General features: G+C 36.9%; 1 protein-coding gene across 3 annotated transcripts in view; it reads left to right on the forward strand.

Moving 5' to 3' along the window:
• The first annotated feature begins 222 nt into the window (after positions 1-222).
• The window catches only part of LOC131047116 (probable acylpyruvase FAHD1, mitochondrial), a 296,277-nt gene continuing 284,099 nt past the window's right edge, over positions 223-12,400 (forward strand). Inside the window, exons 1-2 of one of the 3 annotated variants that reach the window (XM_057980961.2) lie at positions 223-319; positions 556-671. In XM_057980961.2, coding sequence (XP_057836944.1) covers positions 570-671 — 102 coding nt within the window. In that variant the 5' untranslated portion in view covers positions 223-319; positions 556-569. Of the gene's footprint in view, positions 418-555; positions 672-12,400 lie in introns of all 3 variants that reach the window. The other 2 variants (XM_057980959.1, XM_057980960.2) reach the window with 2 other exon arrangements.

The following is a 12,400-nucleotide window of genomic DNA, read 5'->3' on the forward strand; positions in this document are numbered from 1 at the left end:
CAGATTTTGTGATGGCCAAAGTATTCAATTATTAGAACAATAATAAATCAGTATTTCTAAATAACTACTTTTTGATCTCTCTATACATAAAAAATCTTCACATTTATTTCAAGTATTTTTAAACTGAAACTAACTTTAAGCTTTTAATTTTTTTTTTTGAAAGTTAGAGTGACCACAGTTGGGGTGGACGGCTCTCCTAGTCATTACAAAATTAACTAAGCTACTCCACAGGACCTTCTGTTATACAATACATAGGATCAACATTCTTGTTGGTTTGTGCTGCGGCTGCTTTCTGCCGTCTTTCTTTTTCCTCCGGCAGGTGGTATTTCTGTTGTTTTCTGTAATCTTTGATTGCTTCATACAGTTAAAAAAAATATACATATTATTCTGTAAATTTTCATTGGGCCAAATCTTCAGGTCGTCCTCAATTCTAAATTTTTGATTGTTCTTAGTTAAAGATCATATTCTAACTTATTAATCGGAGAAGAATGTAATGCTGGACATATATCACAGACAAATTTCTCACTGATTAATTTTTACATTTAAGCCTATCAGGGTTATTTTGAAGAATGAGTGGAGCGGGTAAGTTGTGGAGTTTAGGAACAAAGATCGTTGCTGTGGGCAGAAACTATGCCGCCCATGCCAAGGAGCTCGGCAATGCTGTCCCCAAGGTCTGCTCATTCACTTTTTTCTATTCGTTTACTCGCAAATGGCCATCAGTATTTAAATCGATACCCATCGGAAGGCTTTTGCCCCTTTTCATCAGATTACACTTCCTTTGTGATTTCTGTGATGTAATTCAAATGTTTGTGCATACTGTCGCTCGCATAAATTCGATCATGAATTTTAATAGCAATGGAGTATTGATTCGTTCTTAATATTTATTACTTGGCTTCTTTTATGGATACAAAAGGGTTGAATAGAATATCAGCGTCTCTTATATACAGGTTGAAGTTTACACCTATATCAGAAATTTCTTTGGTTAAATTATTAACATTAGTAGATTCTTTCCATCAAAACCATCCAAAAATTGAAGCTACCCTTCATCAACTTCTGGTGATTCGTACGTTTGTAAGTTTGTGGATTGCTAAACATACCATGATTCTCACCAATTAGAAGGCAACCCTCCAGTGCTGGCATCGTATTTGACTCTATGTAGGATGCTAAGAAATTACTTGAAATAATTAAAGGTTTTTTATATTTTATGTAATACCATGAGTACGTAAAAAGCTTTTTGGCTACGTTTATGTGGGAAGTAGGATTAGCATTTTGCCCGTAAACATGAGAAGTGGAAAATCTCTCTGTTTCGATATTAACATGAGAACAGCGTACAAGCTGCGCAGAAATCCATAAACTAGCTCTGCAACCAATAAGTTTTACTCGTTATATCACTCCTTTTTAGCCATTGCAGCAGCATATTTTCCTTCGTAGATTCTGTCAGCGAAGGTTATCAGTTCTCACCTTTTGACATTTATTGAGGTACGCTGCACACCAAAGATTGGATGCCATAATTTAGCTTTTCCGGGATGTCTCTGACTAGAGATTTTATCTCCAAGATGTCTTTGACTAAAAAGGCGAGGATGAGGATGGGGCATCTTCACATGTTTGCTGCTCGTAGATTGTTCCTTAGTAATATAATGACTCGTCTTAGGACATGATCATTTAAGATCATCGAGGACATAACGGTCTGATACAAACTGAGGCGATCCTTTCTTGTCTGATGTGTTTTCTTTCACGCAATTGGTATGATGATTCAATTCGGTCTTATCCATATCTAGATGAGTTTTGTTCTTTTTCCATAATAAGCTCAATGATGAGATAAACACTTAAAAGAGGCACAAGAATTCTCATCACCTTCGTATTCTCTTTCTCATCATTCTTCTTTTTGTCACTTTTCTCTTTTCATCACCCCTTTTATCTCTGTCTTTCATCATCTTCTTCATTCCTCTCATTGCAACATGCTCAATCAAATGCTTGTTTGCTGCTTGTGGATTGTTCCTTAGTAATACGATGACTCGTCTTAGGACATGATCATCTAAGATCATCAAGGACATAACGGTCTGATACAAACTAAGACGATCCTTTCTTGTCTGATGTGTTTTCTTTCACGCAATTGGTATGATGATTCATTTCGATCTTATCCATATCTAGATGAGTTTTATTCTTTTTCCATAATAAGCTCAATGATGATATAAACACTTAAAAGAGGCACAAGAATTCTCATCACCTTTGTTTTCTCTTTCTCATCATTCTTATTTTTGTCACTTTTCTCTTTTCATCATCCCTTTTATCTCTCTTTCATCATCTTCTTCATTCCTCTCATTGTAGCATGCTCAATCAAACGCTTTATCCAACTGATGCATGTCTCTGAATCTTTAATCGCTTTATCAAATCAACCAACTTGCTTCTTGTAATCACAATGCCCTTGGATCAATCAATCAATTTTTGGATCACCTTATCTTGCGCTAGCATCAATCCCTATTAGCTTCATCAGCTCAATCAGCTTGCTCAGCTTATCAACCTAGCTATACTGATCATTTCCATCATTTGTTCAGCTACGCCTCATCAACTATGCATTTCCATCAAATGTGCGTTTCAACTTACTCACTTGCGCAATATCAATTATCCAATCTTCTCTCCCGTAATCTATCCAGAGATCAATCTCCATCAATCTGTTCGATCAATCTCTTGAGTGGGCATATCATTCCTGTCTTGGGGCAACGTTGTATCAGTTCATCTTATCTTCTTTAAGCCAACGCGACAAGCTGCATTGTCTCAAAGAGGGGCAAAATGTAGACACTTAAAATTGTTTTAGCTTAATTAAATAAATATTTTATTTATTTAATAATTTTATCTTAAGTCTTCTATTAATTAAATACATTTTTATTTATTTAATTAATTCACTTATCCTCTTCTAGCCTTTTAAATATTTTTATTTATTTAAATTATCTTTTCCCTAAATTAAATAAATATTTTATTTATTTAATTGGTTTCCTCTATTAATTACATAAATCTTTATTTATTTAATTAATCACTAGCTTTTTCACTCTATGACACATGCCATTTATCTCTTAATTTTCCTCTACCTACCCCCTTCAATTGCACTTAGAGCATCAGTGCTAATTTTTATAGACATTGACCAAACATAAGCTCAAAAGTAATATCAGTAAGTTCTTCCTTGTCATGCTTAAATTCATTACCTTGGATTTGTTGATGATCAAGGGGTTCATGTTGATCTTGCAAAGACATGTATTTGAGGTTGGCTGTTGCCTAGGAATTTGATCAAAAAGCTTATGATTTTAGACTGATCTTGAATCTCTTTCCCAATGTCTTCTAGGTGAAACAATCATTAACTAAAACAATTTCCTAACAAGCTACAAATAGTGAGCGCAACAAGAGTTTTGTAACATGTAGTCTTTCAAAGAAACAACTTCGAGGCATTCTTTTCTGTAATGTCCCCATTTTTATGCCATCCTGTTTTGCAAGTGTTGGCTAGTTTTTAGGGTTTCTTAGTAATGTCCCCATTTTGAAATAGGATTTGATAATAAATACTAATCATAAAATAAAAAATATAAATGAACAAAAAATAAAAATAAAATAAAAATATAAAAGATTTAAATTAAAATAATTAAAATTTTGTTAAAGTTTAATGAATGGTCAAAAGACATGAAATAAAAAATTGCGAGACCCTCAAACGTGAGGTATAAAAGGGAGAAGAGAACTTCATTTGAAATGATTCTTTAATCTATAATTAGAAGTGCAGATCTCATTTGAATAATAAGACAACAATGGTGAGACATGACCTTTTAAATGGACGTCTCTTTCCAAAGAGATGTGTCTCAAGAAAATATGAAATCTTAAAAGGATATGGAATGGAAAAGGGATAGAATGAAAATCATTATTAAGTTGGAGAAGGTTCAGAGCAGAATTAGGCCAGAAATATACATAGATAAAGCAGTAATAAGGAATACAAATTCAGAGACCTGAGTCAAAATCAGACGTGGAACTAAGGTTGAAACGGCATAAAAAGGATGTATTTGAATTATTAGGCAATAAGAAGATACAACAGTTAATTCAGAAAAAAACCCATTGTCTCTATGCTTGTGGGTCTCTTGGCGTATGAGATTAATACAAATTGATTGATCTTATCTGGCCGTGGTGTTTAAGGGTATTTTTTGAGTCAATGGATGCCTTTCAAATAAAAGTTTTGGTTGCCATAGATGCTTATAGCTGGTTGATCCTTTAAGTCTGCCGCAATGGAGACTAAAGTTCTAAGACTTGGCATAAAAGACAAAAGGAAGAACCAAAGGGGTGGTCGGATCTTCAAAGAGGGGTGAAGGTTTAGACTATGTTGTTGGAGTAAAGACAAAAGAGCATTATTTGGATTATGTGCACTTGTTAATAGTAGAGTATGAGGTGCTTTGGGAGCCTAACTTCTCTACATTTGGGTGTGGCAATTCTTGGCATGACGTGGATGTCACTTACTGAACTGTGGGATTTTATATTGTGAAGAGAGCTTCAATACCATGTCTACATTTTTAAGGTTATATTTTAACTCATTTTGTCTACTTTATCATGGTTTAATTTTGTGTTTATTTCTTATCTTGATTTTTTGCACAATTAAATTGTTATTGTGAAGATTGGTTGGTTATTTGGTCCAACTAACATTTGGTGGTCTATATTTTTCTACAGCAGTAGCCTTGTAAATCAGTTCTTTGGAAAGAAATAATTTGTATTCTTGGCTGAATGACTTGAATTTAATGCTAATTTAGGCTTTTTGTCATATCATTGCTTTGCTTGATGAATATGACAATGCTATAGTTTCATTTTTTTACATAGTCTCATTACTAGAAGTGAAGAGATAATGTTATGTGTAGGTCATCTTTGTCTTCATAACATTTTATCCTCCTTTCAAGTTGTAGTAGAAAAACCCTTCGCTGGATAAAAACATCAGCCTGATGTTGATATGTAACCCAATATTGCACTAAGATGTCCAATCTTTGTGACGTTAAAATCTTGGTCATTGTGATTTTGTATGCTTATTTTGATATAATGCATATCCATCCTAAAATGTGTTTTGTGTCTATCTTCTACTTCTGCTTTATATGAGTCAGTATTTTGACTAAATTTGGAGGTTTGGATTGACAACAAAGCTTTTTAATGTGACTTGGTTTTGTATCTTGAATCTTTGAAAACACATAATTCATGCCCATTCGACTCTACTTGTGAGAATTATCGATTGATTAGATTTTTATTTGGTTGATATATTCTTTGAAGTTTTCTACTTGAAAATTTCTTAGTGAAAAATTATTTTTTTTCTTTTTTCTTTTGGAATGCAAACATGTTATTATAGTTGTTTTGTGGTCTTACTAAGTTTTCGAAGGTTTTAGGGTTTGTTATGATAGTGCAGTCTCTATGCTTAAACATTCTTTTTTGATATTGATCATTATTTCAAATACAGTGCTGTTAGGAGCATTTTGCCATCCAGTAACATCATGCAACAAGACTAGAGGTTTACATAATTATTCATGGTGTTTTTGAGCCTCAAACATATTCAAAGGCTAAGGGGATTCTTGAGTGGGAAAAGGCTATGGAAGCTGAACACCAGAGTCTTTTGAAGAATAACACTTGGGTCCTCTCTGATCTTCTTCCAGGGAAGAAGCCCATTAGCTACAAATGGGTGTATAAAGTTAAGTACAAAGCTGATGGAACCCTTTACAAGTACAAAGCTCGTCTCGTTGCTCAGGGTTTCTCACATAAGGAAGGTATTGACTATGAGGAGACTTTTGCTCCTACAACCAAAATAAGTGCCATACAGCTTGTCCTTGCCTTAACAACTCAGTTTGGTTGGAAAGTCCATCAGATGGATGTTAAGAGTGCATTCCTCAACGGTGAGTTGCAGGAAGAGGTCTATATGACGCAACCTCCAGGGTTTAAGGTTGCTGGAAAAGAACATCAGGTGTGCAGATTGGTGAAAGCACTCTATGGCTTGAAACATGCTCCTCTAGCTTGGTACATCAAGATTGACAAGTACCTCACAGATAACGGCTTTCAGAGGAGTCCATCTGATTCTAATTTGTGTCAAAAACACTGGTGATGATATTCTTATTCTTGTTGTCTATGTTGATGACCTGATTATCATTGGTAGTTTGACAACTTTGACATGACAGACTTGGGACTTCTCCACTATTGTTTAGGTGTTGAAGTTTGGCACACTGAAGGTAGTATCTTCATTTCTTAGTCTAAGTATGCCCGAAGTTTGTTGGACAAGTTTAGGATGCAAGACTGCAAACTTGCATCCACACCTATGGAGAAAGGGTTGAAGCTGACAACCAAATCAGATTCACTTGTGGTGAATGAATCAACATTTAGGCAAACTGGTGGGCAGTCTCATCTACCTTACTGCTACTAGGCTTGATCTTAGTTTTGTAGTGAGTTACATTTCACGCTTCACGATAGCCCCCAAGTCTGATCATTGGGTAGCAATGAAGTGTGTGTTGCGTTATGGGAAGGGCACTTTTGATTTTGGACTTTTGTACAATAGGAGTCACGATCCTAGACTCTTTGGTTACACAGACTCAGATTGGGCGGGTTCCGTTGATGACAAAAAATCAACTTCTGGGTATGTTTTCAGTTTGGGATCTGGTGCAGCCACTTGGACTAGTAAGAAGCATTAGGTAGTGGCTCTTTCCTCGACAGAAGCTGAGTATCAAGGAACAGTTAAGGGCAGCTTGTGAGGCAGTTTGGCTTCAACAGGTGCTTTCAGACATGCAAATGTCTCAAGCAGGTACTACTCCCCTTTATTGTGATACTCAGTGGGTGCTCAAATTGGCCAAAAATCTGGTCTTACACGAGAGAACCAAGCATATTGAACTTCATTGTCATTTCATTCGGAAGCTGGTTGAAGACGGGTCAGTTCAGTTGCTGTATGTTCCGACGATGGATCAGACAACAAATATCCTCACCAAGTCTCCGAGCCTAGACAAATTTGTAAAATTTAGGGGGCAACTTGGTGTAGTTGATAGATTGACCATTAAGGGAGGGTATTAGAATAATATTGTTTATTATTAATTAATGGTCATCTATGTAAAATATGTAAATTATGTCGATAAGATCTTTTCTTCGATCTTCTTCTGTTTCTTCTTAGAAACCTGCTAATTTTGTAATCTTGTAATTTTTTTATATTGAAGCATTTTGCTTCGTGATAATACATTGAATTTTTAACCAATTACTCATTGTAATAGATTTTGCTTCTTTTTTTCAAAATGAATACATCAAAAGGAAAACTTGATTTTCTTAAACATTATGAAATCAACAACGAGCTTAGAAGCTCCAAGAATTGCACAAAACTATCTAAAAAACAAAGCCACACATAAAAAATCCCAAACATGGTATACCCATCAAGTTTTTTTGGTTCCCTAGATCATTTGATGCAAGAGAAGAGTATACTCAACTTTTGTTAAGAGCAATCATTGATCTCTAATTCAAGAAATGGACTAACTTTCAGGAGATCATGGCTCTACTACTGTGTTGAAATTTACTAAATGATGCAGAGCAGGGGTGGCTATGACCTCATTGATGCCATATTTCAGAACCATGAAGGCTCTCAATCTTCAAATGCGAGTTTCAAACCCTTAATTGGTGGGTTTCACCCTTTAAGGCCTAATCTTCAAAACTAGTTTTTCAAGCATATCTTCCAGGATAGGACCAATCTTCAAAATATGGTTACCAATTAGGATACACTTTATGCCCCTTGTTAACATATTAAATTTTCAGATAGGGTTATTTTGATAGAATTTGTCTCCCTTGCCAAATTTGATTCCTTCCCTTGCTGCTGGTGAGAGTGATATGATTGTTGAGCCTTCTCTGTATCTAGGTGTGTGCCTCTATATAGGGTTTCTTTCCCAAGTGAAGGTTCCCATTCCTCTTTTTGCTTCTCAAGAAGTGCCTTCTCCTCTCCGTAGTGTGATGCTAGAGGGTAGTGCTGTGGAGGTCTCCCTTTTTGTGGATCCTTAGACTCTTATTTTAGAATTCCGTTCTTTCTCTTCCTAATGCGTGGGTGGATAGAGCTATTGCTGCTTGCAGTCTTCTTTTATTGGGAGATTCCTGGGTCATAGACCAAACATTGATTTTATTTGTAGTTGGGTGTTTGATTGTTGGTTTGCTTCAATTTGTTGAGTGTGAAAGCTTTGATGAATGTATTCCTTCCATTCTCCTTCAAATCCATCGAGGGATGCTCCTGAGTTCTTCAGGGAGGTCCTTGGTTTCTTGGTAAGGCTTTTCTTCATTTACAAAGATGGTTTGCTAGATTCGATGCTACCGAGATCAACTTATTTCCTATTTGGGGTTGTTTCCCAAAGCTCCCTTTGGAGTTTTGGGATGAAAGTATCATTCATGGTATTGTTGATGCTATTGGCCAGTTTATTACCATTGACAATTTCTCAAAAGCTAGAACGAGTTATCTTTATGCTAGTTTTTATGTTTATATTGAATTTGGATTGGAGTTGCCCAACAATGTTAAACTGTGCTCCAAGCTTGGTATCTTGGAGCAAAAACTTCAATATGAGCCCTCTTAGCTGAACCACTCAACAATGTTGGAAATTTCTCCTTGCTGTGTCAAGATATTCATGAGAAGATGCATGAATGTACTAGGAGCAACCTCATGGGTAAGGCTTTAGGTTCCTCATGCAAGGAACAAACTATTTTTGAAAGCCCTTAATTTGAGAGCAATCCTTTTGAATGTCCTCAACCTTATTATAATGGAAAGGTGCTGGAATCTATTGGGAGAGACACCATTGCTAAGGATGGTGAATCTTGCAAAGTTAAGAGAAAATTTGATGTGGTGATTGAGAGTCTTCGAACTGAGTTTTCTTCTTCAAACAATGGAAGGGCATTCCGTTCCCGCCCTGCCCCCCTTCTGAGCCTTTGATGAAGTTTGGTTTCAAACCACCTTGACTGCCTAGCTTTTGGCCTATTGCTTTGTGGCTTCTTGTAGTCATGTTCTTTTGCTAGTTCTACTATTGTTAGCTAGTCTTTGTTTCACTCCTTGTGAGACTTGTTTTGTTTGCCTCTTCATTGTTTTTCTTTTTGCAGGTCCTTCGTTGTGTTGTTTTTTGATTGTTTAAGGGTTTGGGCCCTTTAAAAATCCTTGCTTACCTTATTCAAAACAAGTACTCATAATGGAATTGGAAAGTCAAGAGTAGGTGATTGAACTGTTTCTTTATTATCTTCAAACGACGACAAAAATCCAACCCATAGGAGACAACATTTCCCTCCTGAATGATTTGAAGGATGTCATGTCCCCTCTTTAACTCTGTCTAGCAGAGACATGTGAGTCAGCTTATTTTGGGGTCTTGTAGGTTGATAATGGTGGATAGAGACTCAGTGAGGATATTCAGTGTTTGGGATTTGGTATTTTGGCAGTAGTGGACCAGTTTGGAGCAGTTCCTTAATTTTAGGAGGCATTTCCTTCTTTTGTGGAGGCTATTCATACTATTTAGGAGGATTTGACAGTACCCAGGGTTGGGTTACCATGAGACTATTCCTTGGGTTCAGTTTTAGGAGATTTGGGTATGTTTCCTAGCTTCTAGGAGCATCCCTAGATTTTAGGGACAAGATTGCTCGAGGATCCATGATTTCCAACAACAGTCACAGATAGGTGGCAGGCTCCGTTTCAGACTTGTGGAGTCAGATGAGCATTATACGGCTATTTGGGATATATTTTTAATACTTCCTAAGTTAGCGTCTTATTAATTAAATAAAGCTATTTATATAGCTAATTGGAGTAATAAGGGGATTTTGGCTTCTTCTGGTCAGGCAGGCATATGTGTTATAGCTCGTTGGAAAGGTCTTGAATTATTATAACTTATTTTCATCATCCAGAGACCTTCTGGCACCTTGAGTTTTGTTATTTGACGAAAGGGGTGTTTTTCCTATACATAAAGGCCTTTTTAATTAAGAATATGCCATTATTTAATAAAGGTAAAAGCATATTCTCCCTTTAGGGTTTGAGTAGCTTTGAGAAGGAGATAAAAGGAGATGTTGGCTCATTATTTTATTATCTTTTTACATCTTCAAACTAGGCATTTGTGAATTTGCTCTGAGGAGCGATTTCTGGAGAACTGGGACGCAAACCCCAATAGAAGGTTTCAGCAGCTTCATTTGGTTTCAGACTTTGATTGGAGTGCAAGTTCAGCATTGGAAGAGCTTTGGCTTTGGACGTTGGGTATATTGCTTGGCACGTGGGAGTTCCTTGGCTGCCTGGATGTGATTGCAGCAGCCGTACGGCCTCCTTCCAGCTGGCGCGTGGGTTGCTGATTGGTATTCATCAGCCATCTCTTTTCATTGTGCATGGATGGTCTTTCTTGCAGTTGGCAACATTATTTTGGTTGGTAGATACTTTGCTGGCATATCATTTATGTATTTTGCCTGGTACGATTTGTAGCTATTTTGGATTGGCTGAATATTATATTATTGCACATTATTTTCCAGCCTATTTCATATTTGCTGCTGTTGTTATTCATTGTTTACCTATATCTGTAAAAATACAAACAAAAACAAAAGACACAACCTTTCTGCAACTTCTGTCTCTCTCTGAAAGATCATTTAATAAACAGGAAGAATTTATTTTAAAACAAATAATTAAAAATTACAGCCTGTCAGCTTAAAAGATCCATCAGGGATCTTTCAAAGGAACCAACCCACTGGAGACACTAATCCCCATGGTTGAGCACTGTTGTGACCTAATCACACATCAATCCATCCCAGATGGGGACCCCTACTTTTTAGGCCCTCTCGGTCTTTTGTGTTGGTTTTTGGGCTCTTTTGGTGGAAGTCTCGTCAGTCTCTCTGCTTTGCAGGTGTTTGGGGGTCAAATTGATTAAGTTTGCTTTTCGTTTGAGGGAATTTGGTGGTGTAGGGCTCTCGTTTTATCAATTTTAGGGTTTCTGCCTTTAGTCCTAAATTTTAGGAGTTTTGGTTAGGGTTTTGGAAAACTGAGCATGGAACTAGAATCAAGACCTTTCAAGGAATCTCGCAGTAAAATTTGAGCGAAAACAGAGCAACTTTCTATTTTTAGAAATTTCCTATTTTTTAGGGATTTTACTGAGTCCCAGAATGTCTTCATTTTGCCAAAAATCAAACTTACTATTATTAGTAAGTTTCTATTTATAGTAAGTCATCTGATGTCCTATTTAGGGGTCTAACACTGACATTTTGTAAATTTTCTATTTTTGGAAAGTTTGTTTTTGATAGGACCTTTACGCAGGCAATAAAGATTGAACATTCACGACTATTTCTAAATTCGGAAAGCCAGAAGCAAACATGCTGGATCAAAAATGGCTTAGTGCTGGCATCAAATCCTAAAGTGAAAAGCTCAAAAATCATCCAATTCTGGAGAGCAACGTGAAAAATCTGACATCCAAGTGAAGGAGTCTGGCATCAAGGAAGGAAGAAAGGATGAATTTCCTTCTCTCAGGTAATCCAACACCCAAACTAGGAGGATGGCGCCAAAGTAAGGTTAACGTGGAAAATGGAAGAAACTATGAATTCCATGACAAGGTCAAAAATCCGCCCCAAGCTAAGGTAGGGTGTTGAACTCAAGTGGTTATGGAATTCATGGAAAATGATGAATTCTTCCATCATGAAGAAATTGCGTCCATGCCAAGTTAAGAGCACCAAAGTGGGGGTGGCGTGGAAGATAGCAAAATGAATGAATTCCTTGGACAACTCAAAATGCCGCCCTAGGAAGCAATGGGGCGCCAAACTCAATATGCCTTGGAAAATGCTTAAGTTCATGAATTCGTTGCCTTGGCCAAATTTGCGCCCTAGCACTGTGGAGGGCGCCAAATGAAGGGAGCATGGGAATGTTTGAAAAAGTAAAAAATCCATGCCTTGTGAAGAATAACACCTAGGTCCTCAAGGGGGAGCCAAAAGTAAGGTAGCAAGGAAAACTTGGAAATCATGGAATTCCTTGACCAAAGAGAAATGGCGCCTAGGAATGATGATGGGCACCAAAATGGGGATGTCTTGGAGAAATCAAAACGTGATGAATTCCTTGCCTAGATACATTCAACGCCCAACATAGAAGGTAGAGCGCTAAAATAGACATGTCATGGAAAAGTCAAGGAAGTGTAAATTCCTTCACATGTGGAGAATGGCGCCCAGGGAAATCATGGGGGCACCAAAGTGAATGATGCATGGAGAAAGTTCAAAATTACATGGAATGGAAGGAATCAACGCCCTGGCCAAGGAAAGAATGCTGAAATGGCTCAATCAGGGAAAATCAAGGAGATGAGGAGATTCTATGACAAAGTGAATTCCAAGTCTAGGAGGAAAATTGTCTAAGGCATGAAAATCCAAGGGTCAAGGAAGAATGAAAAGCAGAAATCCCCTCAGGTAA

This window comes from Cryptomeria japonica, chromosome 2 (assembly GCF_030272615.1).
Source record: "Cryptomeria japonica chromosome 2, Sugi_1.0, whole genome shotgun sequence".
NCBI lineage: Eukaryota > Viridiplantae > Streptophyta > Pinopsida > Cupressales > Cupressaceae > Cryptomeria > Cryptomeria japonica.